This window comes from Syngnathus leptorhynchus, chromosome 8, assembly GCF_054491065.1.
Source record: "Syngnathus leptorhynchus isolate UIUO chromosome 8, UIUO_Slep, whole genome shotgun sequence".
NCBI classification, from domain to species: domain Eukaryota; kingdom Metazoa; phylum Chordata; class Actinopteri; order Syngnathiformes; family Syngnathidae; genus Syngnathus; species Syngnathus leptorhynchus.
Window position 1 is genome coordinate 1,796,473 of NC_141202.1, and position 14,165 is coordinate 1,810,637.

The 14,165-nt window shown below is 42.8% G+C and overlaps 2 protein-coding genes across 3 annotated transcripts in view; one reads left to right on the forward strand and one right to left on the reverse strand.

Annotated features, from left to right (window-relative positions):
* The window catches only part of plcl2 (phospholipase C like 2), a 60,198-nt gene that overhangs the window by 21,748 nt on the left and 24,285 nt on the right, over window positions 1–14,165 (forward strand). The window lies entirely within an intron of this gene.
* rftn1b (raftlin, lipid raft linker 1b) overlaps window positions 1–14,165 on the reverse strand; it is a 37,977-nt gene that overhangs the window by 15,215 nt on the left and 8,597 nt on the right. Inside the window, exons 3-4 of one of the 2 annotated variants that reach the window (XM_085919458.1) lie at window positions 6,069–6,246; window positions 2,273–2,381 (exon numbers count right to left, since the gene is read on the reverse strand). In XM_085919458.1, coding sequence (XP_085775584.1) covers window positions 2,273–2,381; window positions 6,069–6,246 — 287 coding nt within the window. Of the gene's footprint in view, window positions 1–2,272; window positions 3,027–6,068; window positions 6,247–14,165 lie in introns of those variants that run through there. The other variant, XM_085919457.1, reaches the window with a different exon arrangement.

A 14,165-nucleotide genomic window follows, 5' to 3' on the forward strand; every position in this document is an offset into this window, starting at 1 on the left:
CCATTTGAAAATGGTGTCAACAAGCTAGTTTTAGCTCACAACATGAAATTTGGTAGACATGTCTTATCATAAGCACACAAACAAAAACATTTTCAAAAAGCCGCAGCAAGTCTGCCATTTCAGTTTGAAACACAAAATCATTTCCAGCGTCATTTGGGAAGGCAACCGGAACATTTTCAAAAGTCAGCACCCCCCCCCCCCTCAGATTGCGTTCCCGTCGACTGGCATTTTATGTTGCAATTGTTCCATAGAGAAAGATTGAGCCGTTTGCCGTGGAAGAACGTTAATGGCCGCTATTCTCGGCATCCAAACACGCCTTCCCTCAAAAAAAAAAACAAAAAAAAAAAACACGGCAGCCCTCCACCGCCATCTCCGTGATGGAAGAGAATAAAAATCAAATTGCAGGTTATTCACTATGAAATTAAATTGGAAAACAGTCAAATGGCTTCCCAGTCTCATTGCTTGATGCGAGGCGACGGCTGCTACGCCACGCTGCTCCTTGCTATGCGTCCAAATGGAATCACACAGATAAAAGCTTGTTTTTTCATTTAAGGATAATACAGGCAAAGGGGGGTGATGGACGAGGTGATGGAGGGATGATGAACGGAGAGCACCGGCGCATTTGAATGAATTCATTTTCAATAACGCTATCGTCATTAACATCATTTTGTTAAAGGCCTTGCTTGACCAAGTAGAACACACACATTAATTCCAATAACGCCATCCAAAGCACACCCGCGGTATTAGCTTAGCAATCTAATGAGATCTGCTATCAAAACATCTGCCTGTAGAAAAAAAATAATAGCGCTCACTATTCAATGACATTGTGGATATATGTTCATTAGCTCATTTTAGTCATTATTTTGTAGCCCATAATGTTGTTATTGTATCAATGTAAGTGTTCAAATATTTGCTAGCTCACGTAATCAGTTTGGAGCCCATTGTGCTAATTTTTTTTTTGCTAACAATTAAATTGAGCTGTAACTTTTTTTTTTGAGTGGAGTTTTGGTTGCTCCTGAAATTTCACACCGCTAACTTTTGGTTGTATGATGTGCGCCTCGTGATGCGAGAAGTCGTGCCGATAAAGCGCAGACCTCCTGGGATCGGGAATGATTGCTGCGGGTGTCACCGTGATATATTCATGACACAGTTGAGATATTTCCGTCTGGATCAGCCGCCGACAGATGCACCCGTCAAACGCGACCTCGGGCCCGACCGTTTCCCGCGGCGTAAACACCGAGAAGGTAGCGACAAGGTGAGCCAGACGTCTTTTAGGTCAAAGCGCTTTGCGCCGAATGCTTTCCCCTTCGTTAGCCAAGATGATTGCCAGGCGTAAACTCTGCAGAACAATATTCCGGAATCATCCCGTCGGCGGGGTAACAACAAGTTGGAATTTTTCCCCCATTTCCTCCCGCCGCCGATATTACGGAGAAGGCATCTGAAGGTCATGATGCAAGCCGGCGGATAATGACAGAGATTGAGAGAAAGCTAAAATAATGATAGAGAAGAGAAAAGTCATCCCTGTAAGTCTCCGTCGGAATAGAATTCCAGCTTTCCCGCTCAGCTCAGCAGATGAAAACGATAAGAAGCGGTAATGAGGTCCAACAGGATGGCGGAGGCATGACTAATGGAAGGGCAAAGAGGGTTCGAGGGGGGGGGGGACTTCAAGGGGCAGGGAGGGGCGGGGTGCCAACATCCTGGCCGTGTTTGCAAACAGGTTAGACGTTGGAGAAGATGAAGTCAAATGAAGATAAGACGTATCGCATTGAGTTCAAATTAGGGAGAAAAAAAATCAATGTTTTGTCATCGGAGTAAATCGTAATGTTACTGAGTGAATGGTTTTGCTAATTGGGAGGATTCGTATCACATGAGAAAATAATTTTGCATCGTGGCTGAAGTAAGTCATATTGTGAATTGAGTGAATCCTACTAAACGTGGAGCGACTCAAATCGTATCAAAACTGGAGTGACTCGTATTGCACCGAATCTGGAGTGAATCAAAAATGTAATGAATCCCAACTGGAGTGACTCGTATCGTGATTGGTGTGAATCAAATCATCAAAGTGAATCTTTTCCCACCATATTTGGAATTGGTCGTACTGGACTGACTCGTATTGCATGAAATCTGGAGTGAATCATAAATGTAATGAATCCCAACCGGAGTGAATCCAAGTGAATCTTTTCCACCATATCTGGAATGAATCATACCATCGATGGAATAAATGTGAACTGGAGGGAATGGTTGAAGTCTGATATGCGGTTTGAGTTGTTACCTTCTTGACGTAGCCCTGGATGAGCTCCGGGGTTGGCACCTGCTCTGCGGGCACACACTGCTCCAACTGCAGCCTGCACGGCGGGCACACCGCCTGCCTCCTGTCCACCCTGCGGGGAGAACACAACATTAGCTTCACTTTGACTTTCAGGAGAACTTCAAATAGAGATGCGTTCTTCTCTGTGGCCGTGTAAACGCAGGGAGCGTGTAAACATTTGCTGCCGGGATTGTTGGCCTGCGGGAGGCGACGATGACAATGTAACCAACTTAAAGACTCTCGCAGATGAAAGGCAGGAAATTCGATGCAAATTTCCTCGCGCACACACACACACACACACACGCAGACTGAAGTGTCTTCAAGCAGGCTGCTTTCTATTTGTAAGAAGACGTTTCCCCCTCCGATCTTCTCCCACATCGGCCCCCAGGAGGAGAACGTTGGCGTTTCCATCTCCCTGCTGCTCATCCTGTTGACAAGAAGCCCCGAACGGCCTTTTCCTCACCGCATGCGTGTTTGTGTGTGACAAGAGTGAAGTCACCCGATATACAGCAGGGTGCATTAGAGCTTCTGGTGTTCGATCTCGCGTGCAGAGAAGTTGACACTTGCTGACTTTTAACGCCTCAGACGCACGCACACAACCGGATGCCAATCTGTGCAGTTACTTTCGTCGCCATAGAAACGCTTTTCTTTGGAAGTGGAATTGAATTGACGTTAAGTCGTATATTATACTAATTAGTGAATAACTGGAGTCAATTGTATTGCATTGTGGTAATAGAAAAGAATCGTATTTAAATCCAGAATGAATCCAATCAGTATCGGGTGATTATTTATTTATTTATTTATTTTATTTATTAATTATCAGAGTTGATGTGAAATATTTTGTAAATGGCCCAAACCATAGATATTATCATATCATGGTTGGCGTGACTCATATAATTGGAGTGAATCACATTTGAATTGGAATGAATCCTATTCGAATACGAATTAATGGTATCACATTGTGATCAGAGTGAATCGTATCATAATTGCAGTGAATCGTATTGAAACCAGAGTGAATCATAATTGGAGTGAAGGTATCGTGAATGGATTGAATCATTGTGCGTGATATCGTCGCAATCGGAGTGAATTGCATCATAATCGGCGTGCATTATATCGTACGTGTCAATTGTAAGCGTCTTTATGGATGATAAGTAGCTGATGATAAGCTGTAATTCTTCATCCTTTGTGAGTTTTTCAATGCCAGACACCTGGGTAGTTAGAAATTCTGAAATGAAAATTGCATAATATGAACAGAAAAAACCTTGGTGGGTCTGGAAGGGGAAAGCATTGTGGCTCTGTCGTCATGGTGACAGTTATAACAGCGAGGGCAAATCAGCGTGTCGCTGAAATTCAACAATTTCCACCAACGTTCACTCGCTGTGAAAAAGATGAGTTGTTGTTTTTCCACATCGTTGCGATCCAAAATGTAAAAAGAGAAAATTAAATGTGAGATATCCCCCCCCCCCCCCCCACCTAAATACTGCCATATAATGTACAAAAAAGAAATCTTTTTTCAGCGTAGATGACATCAAAGGCTAATACAAACATGAGGTTATGAATCATACATCGCATTTAATCTATTTTTACACCCTTGTGCTCTGTTTGCGATCGTCCAGGGAGCCATATGAGCGCACTCGCATACTTTTTTCAAATCTCTTCTCAAGTTACTGCGTAAAGAAGAAGATGAAATGAAAAGCTTTTAGCATGAACACGCCACCGGATAGCAAGGGGAGAAAAAAAATAAAGTCCATTTTGTCATTTGTGTGTCAATGGCTCCTCAGACAGTCCAGCCATCGAGAGCTCTAATGCGCCGTAATTTGATTTGGACGGGAAAAGGTTGAGAACGCATCCGGCGTGGAGGAAACGACGACATTCTTCTTCTGGTGTTTTACCACCGGGGGCGGTATACACAAATTGACCAATCACGCCACACCTAAGTTTGGTCATGTGACCTTTGCTAGCTGAGCCCTTCGGCACTGTGAGGTTATTTTCCAGTCGACAGCAAGTGACAAAATGGCCGCCCCTTGAACAAAATATAAAGTATATTTTGAACAAAATATAAAAGTCAATGAAATTGTTGGGGATGAGACTATGTGATAAAGAAGGAAACACAAAATAGATTTGTTTGCATTTGCCCCCTGGGGCATTGAAAATGCCAAGGCGACACCTGCCGTGTGAACTCTGACAAACAAATACGGCAACTGATGCCCCGCCCCCATCTCCGCAGGACAACGTTCATGTTGCGTTAAGGTGACAGATGTTGCTGTTTGGGGTTCATGGATGACTTGGCCCGCTGTGACCAAGCAGGAAGGCAAGAAGTACGTCGGCTGTGTTCACCCCCTCAACGGCGCAAACGTCCCTTTTATTTGCCCTCGACTTGCGCTGGCTGTGAAAATGGAGACCTGTCAAAATCAGAACCCTACTCGGGCTATCTGAAGGAGCTCAAATCGAGATGACGTTCATTTATAAAGCATTTAGGGTGGGAAAAAAATGAAACTCGGAAGCAAGAAGAGATTTTTCAAATGTCATTTTTAAACGCCACGCCGCAGCTTTTCACGCACCCTTTCACTTTGTGACATCACTTCCTGTCAGATAAGTGGAAATTTATGAGGTGCACTCAGCGCTGCAACATAAAAGTCTTTCTCTCGTGCAACAGGCGACGACGAAGCTATAAAAAGACTCCCGGCGGAGAAGTCGACTCCCTCTGGTGCCTTTCTTCTTTTTTTTTTTTTTTTCCTCTGCTCCAGCACTCCCCCTTTCCTTCCTTCATTCCTTCCAGCCATCCATGCATGGCCTCCATCCATCGCTATGACAATACAGCGTGCCACAGAACATTTCTTCACCTGTTTGTGAGTCATTTCATGTCGGCCGCTCACCTCTATTGCTCTTTAGCGGGGACCTCATTATCACCCCCCCCACCCCCCCACCCCACTCGCTTCGTCGTCGGCTTCTCCTACAATCAGCCAGTAATGATGAATACTTCCCATCAGCCATTGCCTGTTCAAGTGTAACTTGGTCACATCGCTGGCTAATGGAACATTGGGGGATTTGACAGTTGACATTTTATATTTTTTCTGAGGCGAGGTGGGGACTCCGTGGGGAGGGGGCAAATTACCCTCCGCGTCAGTCAAGTGAGAGGTACTACAGCGCTGTCTTGTTTCCGAGCTGCATTAGTGCTCACGATGCATGTTGGCGCTGTTTACATTTGACAGATATGCAAAAAAAAAAAGCATTTTAGGTCACTTTTTTCAATAATGTGAATGCGGAAATTTCACGACTGATTATTTTGTTGTTTTTAATCCAGGATAATTATTTTGCAATCTTAATAAAACAGCAAAATAGCTTCAAATGAACTTGTCAAGTGGCAGATCTCACAAGACACTCCATTCTTAAATCATAAATATTTCATTCAAGCCCTGCTGAATCTTTAACATGTTCTCTCCATCAACTCCCCCATGGGAATCAGAGTTTGTTATTCGTTCTATCGTGATGAAAAGATTATATTTTATAGTATCGAACAAGACTACCCAATTCTTACTCAGTAGCGCCCCTTAGAAAATTTGAAAGCATAAACAAGACTGAGACTAAACAGACTGAGTGGGTCAATAAAAAAAAAATAAAAAAAAGTCAAGCGCCAATGTCCGAAATTGAACAGGAAGTCTGGCATTTTGTTTTAAAGCAGCCATTTTGTAAGAATTGAAGTGTACATACAACTTGCAGCTATATTACTTGGCCAAGAAATGAGTGTGCTCGCACGTACCCATCGTTGATCTGAACCAAGATGGCGCGGTAGAGTTGGTGTTGCGGACTGTTGGATTCCGGGCCGCAGGGGTGGATGAACGGGTGGATGGCGGCCAGGAGGAAGCCTTGCTGGTAAAGCTCCTGCAACTGTTCCGGCAGCTCTCGCACCGACGACAGACGCAACGTTGACGTCCCGCCTGAGACACAAACAGGGAGACTGTCATGATTGCTTTGCTCCTTTTAACATTGTCTGTGGCTAGCGACTATAAGTGGCCTGCTTTTTATTCATTGATATGCATGGCATAGAAAAATAACTCATCATTACTGAAGAAGAACTGATGAAACACACAAACGTCAACGGTTGACATTTTTGAGCGAACATCTGCAGCTGCAGAAGTCGTTAACTATCATTAAAACTGTCCTACAAAAAAAAAAAAGATAAATAAAAGATCTGAGACAATTTGCAATTCAAATAGTCAAGTGATTAAGAATTCACTTCAGGTCGGGTTTGCTAAATTAGACTCGGTGCTCCAGACCTAATCGGAGGAGATCAAAATCCAATCAGCGCTGATTGCTGACGCCGCACGTGCTCGTCGGCTCGCTGGTCCGAGAGCCGTGGCGTTAGCGGCGGCTAACGAGCTGCAATCGCCCAACGTTGTTCAATAAAAAAGCATTAGCTGCTCAGCCTTGGAGGTCAGCTAACGCTAAATCCCTAACATCTCGCACGGGCAAGTTCTTGCCTCGAGTCAACGTAAGGTCGAAGGAAGACCATGGATAATGTCTTCAGAAAGAACTCAGCAATGGCTTGGGGGTAGGTAACATTTCGAGTCGTGATTCCCAACCATTGCATCATGAGAGATTATCAAGATGTGTAAATAAACCAATTTTCCTTGATTGAGATGAAATTTATCTATTATTTATTCCCAATTTTTTATTTATTTATTTATTTAATTTTTTGTCTTTACATAACGTTAAAGGCAGAACCAGAATATTTGTAATTCTTTTTATCATTTACATTTTTATTTAATGATTGATTTTTACATATCGTGAAAGACACAACCAGAATATTACAATGCACATTCAATTATTATTATTATTTTTTTTAATTCACATTTTTATTCAAAATTACCCGACCGGGACACTATATAGTAACGCCTTCTCTTCTGGACCTTTCCATCCATTTATTGAGCTTATTATCCCAAATCAATAAAGCCCCTTGATTGAAAACTGTGTCTGCTAGTGACACAACAATAGTGCCAATCTGACATCCCAGCATGTCCTCCCAAGTGTTACGGAAGTGCTGACAGAGAAGCAAAAGAAACAGAATGATGTCCTCAGGGGGCGTAAGTGAGCGCTCATCTAAAAATACCCCTTGAATTTCTCAATCATAGTGTCCTACTGCACCACAATGCCGCCGCTTTGAAAACTAACAGGCGTGAAGGAATTAACAGGAAGAAATAGGCCGCCATGGAAAAATGACTGAAGCAACCCACCCCCACCCGTTCCCCTTCCTCCATTTCCATCTTCCTGCACCACTGGCGCATTAATCCTTCTGTGATTCCTAATTTGGTTTTCTTGCCTTTGGTGCGAGAAGAACTCCTGGTGGAAAGAAGCTATCACGACACGCGCCAGGAGGATCAGAGCAGGAAGCGAAAAGCAGAGAAGAGTAAATAAGGAGAGCTTTCAATTAGCTGTGGAAACACAGCCCGCGGGCCACTTCTTCCCCGAGTGGGCGCTAATCACTCTGGGAGTCGCTATTAATCTCGTTTTTTTAAAAACACACACGTGCGATATTTCCTCATCGGAGATCACGGCGGTTCGTTCCACTTGAAAGTGGGATAACTTTGCGCTTCTATCAACATGGCCGACTTCCTGTTCTAATTCGGACGTGGGTGCTTGAGGCTTTTTCCGGCGTTGTGTTATGATTGACATGTCCGCCCAATTCCATGTCAATTCGTGCAACTGGTGATAGGGACTCCAAACTTTTGATCTATGAAAACTTTTGAAACATGGAAAAAAAGTGCTTGCGTATTTTTGTTTGTGTAGCATACAAGAAAAACGAAGCGGCGTTATGACAAATCACGGCAAAAAAAATAGACGTTTTTCTGTCTGACAGGCAACAAATTGGTTTTTCGTGGAAATTGTGTTAGCCAAGAGTCAGACAGGAGCATTAAACACACAGAGGCTTGGGGGGGTTGTTTATATGGATGCATCATGAGGACGGCGGCGGCGGCGGCGCGAGCCTCGGGGGTTGGATTCCGAATAGCTGATGGAGTGAGAGCTCCTAATCAAAGATGGCAGCAAACAATCTAAGAAGGAAATTGGAGCTGGAGGTGGCGTGACGCCACCCGTCGTGTTTGTCTGCGCTGATATTACGCACTGTGACATTATTTATGTTGACATTCATTTCAGTTTTTGTGTCGGGCTGTTTATTTTTTGGTGTCATAACTGGAACCTTCCTGAATCACGGTTTAAAACTCAATGTAAGTGCCGTAACCAAAAGGGTAATAAAATTCCCAGTAAAATCTCAACACAATATCTGTTGTGTTGTTTTTGCGTTCGCTAGCTAACAAAAAAAACGATAGAAAACAATAACTCTTGCCGTTTCTATTTTAGTTAACTACTAAATTGCGTCATCTTTTGTTTTAAAAGCAATATCTCGGTCCTTTACACTTTGATTGTAATTATTATAACTATCATTTGAAACCCTAAATTACAACTCCAAACAAGTCTTGAAACCCGAACATTTATTTCCAATTCGAAATCCTCACGAAGCATGTTAATCGCGTCACACAGAACGGATTAAAAAAAAAAAAAAATAGAACCTCATTCCTTCTTTCTTTTCTGGTCCCTGAGGGTAAATAGCACTCAATCAAGAGTGTCAGCGTTGGGTTTTAATTAACTCTCGCTGATTGTTATCTCGTGTCAGAGCAAGAATCGCATCGATTTTGTCATTCTTGTTCCGAGGTGGACATTTATTGATCGAGAACGTTATTGGGCGGCTTCAAACATCATCTTTGATAGCACCTCAAGAAGACTACAGTTATTATAGTAATAAAAAATAAAAAAAAATCAATGAAATAAATGTTTCACAAAAATCGAAAACAAATTAAAAACTGAATTTCATAAACAAAAGACAAAATGAAATAAATACCAACTATAATACAAACTCCAAAACTATGATGTCCTCGCTCGACCCGAGCACTTTATCAATTTTGTTCAGGGATTTTTATAATATGTCGGAGCAAGAACCCTATAATATAAATCAAACGATATCACTCGATAAAGAAATGAATCCATTCTAAGCGGAGGTGGCAGAAGCAATAAAACAATAAGCAGCACATTTCCTCCTCAAAAGTGAGAAAGTCACACAAACGGCGTTAGATCAAATCGACTTTGACGCCTCGCTGGTGCCAGGCCGTCATCACTCAGCAGGTTTAAAAATAGATGAGTAAATATGAAATTAATATGCGCATGCACAACGCCTCCGGGAGAAAGACACATTTGCATGCAAGTAGGCTGGCATCCAAGAAGGAAGATGGTCTGCAAGTCTGACATGAGACACCTGGAACAAACGTTTGGGGTTCAAAGTCAGGTTTTAAATCTCAGTTTGGTTTGTCTTTCAAATTGGGCTTTTTGTTCCAAAAGACAAGCTAACTGTGGTCAAACACGTTATGAACCAAACCGTACCGTAATCCATCCTGTATGGTGAGCACATGAATAATAAATGGCTGAAGTCGTGGCTGTAATTGGCCTCTCACACTCGACTTTTCTCCCCGTGAAGTCTCCGTCTTGTTTTCCTACCACCAATTAAAAGGACGCCTCGACCTGCGGGGACCCCCGCGGGTGGTTCCCTCTTTCCTGTCGTTAGCCTCCCGAAAGGTGGGCGGCGTCCGTCGTCGCTCTCGCCTCCCTTTGGATTGCTTTACATTCTCCTCCTGCTTTACTTCAGCTTGAAAAGCCCCCCTGTGGGGTCCCCCCCCCTCCCCCCCCTCCTTTACCGCACCGCTGCTGCTTTTCAAATAGCTGCTAGAGTTTTGAAGCTAGTGGCAAGGTTTCAAAGTAAGCTTTAAATTTGGATATCAAGTCAAGGTTAGAAAGTGTTTTCAACCACTGTTTCCTTCTTTTTTTTTTGAACAGAATGCCAAATTGCACATTGTAACCACTTCCTACAAATCTTGACATGAATCTCCAGAGTACGTCTAACATGGCGGGTCTCTCAATCTGTCTATCTTTCTGTCTCTCAGTTTCTCTGTGAGGGTTTCCTGGGTGACATGTCGCATTTGTCCTCCTTCGCTTAGGAAGCCACCAAGCAGGCGGGCGACCGCGCTGGTTGCTACTGCACTGACATTTCAAACCTCGGCACTAGAGGAATGTCAAGTGAAAGTCAAAACACTTCCTCAGATGCTTTGTCACATGAAAGACTATCTGCAAGTCATCCCGAGTCTTCCACATCCTCTAAGCCCGACGTTTCCCAACCTTTATTCACATCGTTTTAATTCAGATACAAAACGTGAAGCGAAAGCTAATACTGATTGGTTAGCATGAACTAGCATGCTACTTCTGATTTTGATGTTTGGCAGCTTGTCGGGAGACTCCACAAAATCTCATTGTTTAAAATCGCAATTTTGATCAGAAAACGATGAATCATTCAGCCCGAGTATATCGTAATTTGTTTGCGTCAGTCGCTGTCTTTAAGGATGACAAGGTAATTACCCACCAATTCAGTGCACCTAATGGACGACCCGCGGCATTGCCTCAACACCCCGAGAGTGTAATTGTCGCATTTCCACATCCAAATTATGCTAATGGCAACCAAGGCTCTGCCTTTTAAGACCAACGTGTGATATTTGATTACCAGGAAGTTGTGTGCGGCTGAATGCGCGGTGCAGCTCGAAAAAAAAAAAAAAAAAAAAAGAAGACTCGTGTCGTGTCTAAACCCCTCGCTCGTCTCCCGCCGTCTCTTGGCAACTGTCAGCGGCGGAAAAGACGAACAAAATGCACCGGCTTCCTGTGATGGAGGTCCACTTTAATCCCTGAACATGCTTCTCTTTAAAAAGCTTTTTGTTGAACAAATTATAGGTAGTTTCATCCCGCCTTGCCACTTAGGTGCCTTCAAAACATGACGTTTGGGGTCTTGAGCAAAGAGGGAATTAGCTGACTTTTAGCTGGTGGACGTCTCCACCGTTTCCCGGCTGGCTTTAGTTGTCTTAAATGATGCCCGCACAAAAGAGAAGACAGCCTTATTAGCATTTAGACACCTTGTTTACCCTGAGAACCTCTGTTCTTATTTAGCATCACGTGCCTGGCCAGGATGTGGCTAAGCTAAGTATCTCAAGGACACGCAAATTGTTGACCGTGCGAAAAATCTGCCTCTTGCGCTTTCTGCAGATTTCATTTATCTCTCCTGTTTGCTTTCGTAATTTTAAGCATTTGCTGTTTTCTTTTTGTGCTATGAATTCATGAAACTTTGTTGCTGGTTTCTTCATTATGACTAGCTTAGCGTTTCCTGGCGTATCGGTTAGACACCCAATGACCAAAATTCCGATTTCTCACAAATTTGTATACCCTAGGAAGAAAAGATCATTTTTGGATGACTCATGAAAACGACCCTCAAATGACCGCTAAAACCAAAATGGCCGACCTCCCGTGTTTTTTTCTGGTAGGGCTTCATGAGACTTAATGGCGCCTTCTAATTTATAGCTTATTCAACTGGAAATAAAGTCAAAAGTCTTAACACGGTATTCTGATTACTATAGCTTTTGCGGAATATAAATTAAACGTAGAAATCTACCCTTTTATCTATCTTAGGGGCGGCCATTTTGTTTTGTCTTGTGTTAAGGCTACAAGTCAAAGCTTGAGGTTGTGACAAAACTGCACCCCAAAAACTTTTCAGTTTTCCCAAAAAGTGAGCTTATCAATCATTCCAGAAGTGTTTGTGTCTCCTTGAACAAGCCCGAAGCCCGGACGAAGTGTTTCTCGAGCAAGCGCGTACACCTCACTGGAGCGTCTAAAAATAGTGTGCGTGTGAAAACGGTTTTAAGCTTGCAAATTGCTCCCGACTGCGGAAGCGAGCCGGGCCTCCAGTGAGCCGTTTGCTGCGGTTTGAAGTCAGCATCTTGAATCTCAACTGTATTACTGCCTCCAGTCTGTAGTCAACCCTCACTGTTATCTATCTACCGAGCCATTAAACACTGACAGTCCAATTGTCTTTGGGTGGCCTCACTCTCGGAAAAACAAAGTGCATAATTGTCCTTTTTGGACGACGACACTTTGTCACCGGTGTTGTACGCCCAAAGGTTCAAAATTTTTTTTCTTGACATTTGAGTTCTAGAAATCGGAAAACTACTTGTAGCTTTAAATGTACAAACCGAGAAATCCTCAAAATGATCATCAAACTTCGACAGTATGCTCTGCCCACATTAGACTCCGAGGGGCAAAACATATTCGGCAATTTATCATTCGCAGCTGTCGAGGATAAATTGGGGCTTGTTTGGGTGAATCCCCTACGAGAGGCCATGTCAAAGTATAAGACCTGGAATTCACCCAAAATTGCTACTTTCAACTAAATTGACTTCCCCGTTCAATTTTGGGGCACTTGTCCTTGAGACTTTTTTTTTTTCGTCCTGAAACAAGTCTACCCAGTTTTGTGCCCAATTCTTTTTTTTTTTTTACTTGATTTATTTGACATGATGGCAAAACAAAGAATATTTCGCAGACGTTTACATTTACGACTGTATTTAATGAGGGTCGTCTCGGAAAAACCGAAGCCGAGCGTATGCTAATAGGTAAAGGTGGCTAATCCATCACCCTGCGTCACGAGAAGTAATTAAGTCTAATTACAGATGGGCGCAAAACCTCCCCGTTGAGCGACAGGTGGTCTCTCCCGGTAAAAACCTGACACCTACTTTTGTGGCGTCAATGCAAACAAAGGCGACTCCAAGGAGTGACATTTGAGGCTCTTGTTCATATGATGGATTGCCTCATTGTCTCGTGGCATGCAGATTTTACTCCTGATTTATTATGTTTAATTGTTTCGGTTTTTTTCCCCCACCCCTTTGTGAATTGAATTTGATGTTTCATTTGTGTTCCAAGCATGATTTAGACCATTTGAAACTTTTTACGCCAATTTCTAGTTTGGGTTTCAATGATAAAAGCAAACATGTTATATAGGCGATGTCGGACATGTCATCCAGGCGAGCGGAACCGAGCTCGGCACGTTGGAACATTACGGCTTCAAACTGAGAAAATCTATCCACACGGCAGCCGCTGCAAGGTGAATTCTGATTGCTTTTCCTTCTTCGTCTCTCTTGCACATCGGCAAATTCGTCACGCCGACAAATGGCTGCAATCAAAGAGCAGCGTGCATGCGAAAAGCACCTCAATCAACGGACCCTTCACCAGCAGCGGCGGGGAAAAAAAAAAAAAAAGGACGGCAGGTAAATACTCGCCTCCAAGTACGTTGCAGTCATACTAAATTCGGCTTGCGTGTCCATCATGACAGGACGATGAAAAACAAGAAAGATCCTATGTGTGGTTGAATGCAAAGAAGGTTAGCAATGTTGGTAGCAACATTTAATATTGTATTTTATATCTATGAAAAAAAAGTTAAAACACGATTAAATAGAATATAAAGAATTGACACATTCAATGATTTCAGAGAAAAAAGAATATCAGAAATTGTCAGTAACAGTGGCAACGTAAGATGGCTGCCGTCAGGCTTTAGCCGCAAGGCGCTAATTATTAGTGCATTTTAGATATAGATTAACTGCCATAATATTTATTTAATTTACAGTACATTTCAACTGGGAGTAGAAGAAATCAAAAAGCTTAAAAAAAATGACATGTTGAGAAAAATCATCAATCAACCGCAACTTATATGTTTATACAAAACAAAACAATACAACACAGTGTGAAAAGTGCAATTTACCTCGGAGAAACATTACCAGTTGAAATGCGGAGGAAATCCTTGGCGAGCTGCAGTTTACATCAGCAAGTTGTGAATTAGCAAACGCTGGCCATATGCTAGCATCTGTTCAGTTACATCCGTCTTACTTTCAAGTCGCCTTAATGATATGCAACTTTCATCAATTATGTACCAGCATAGCACTGACAA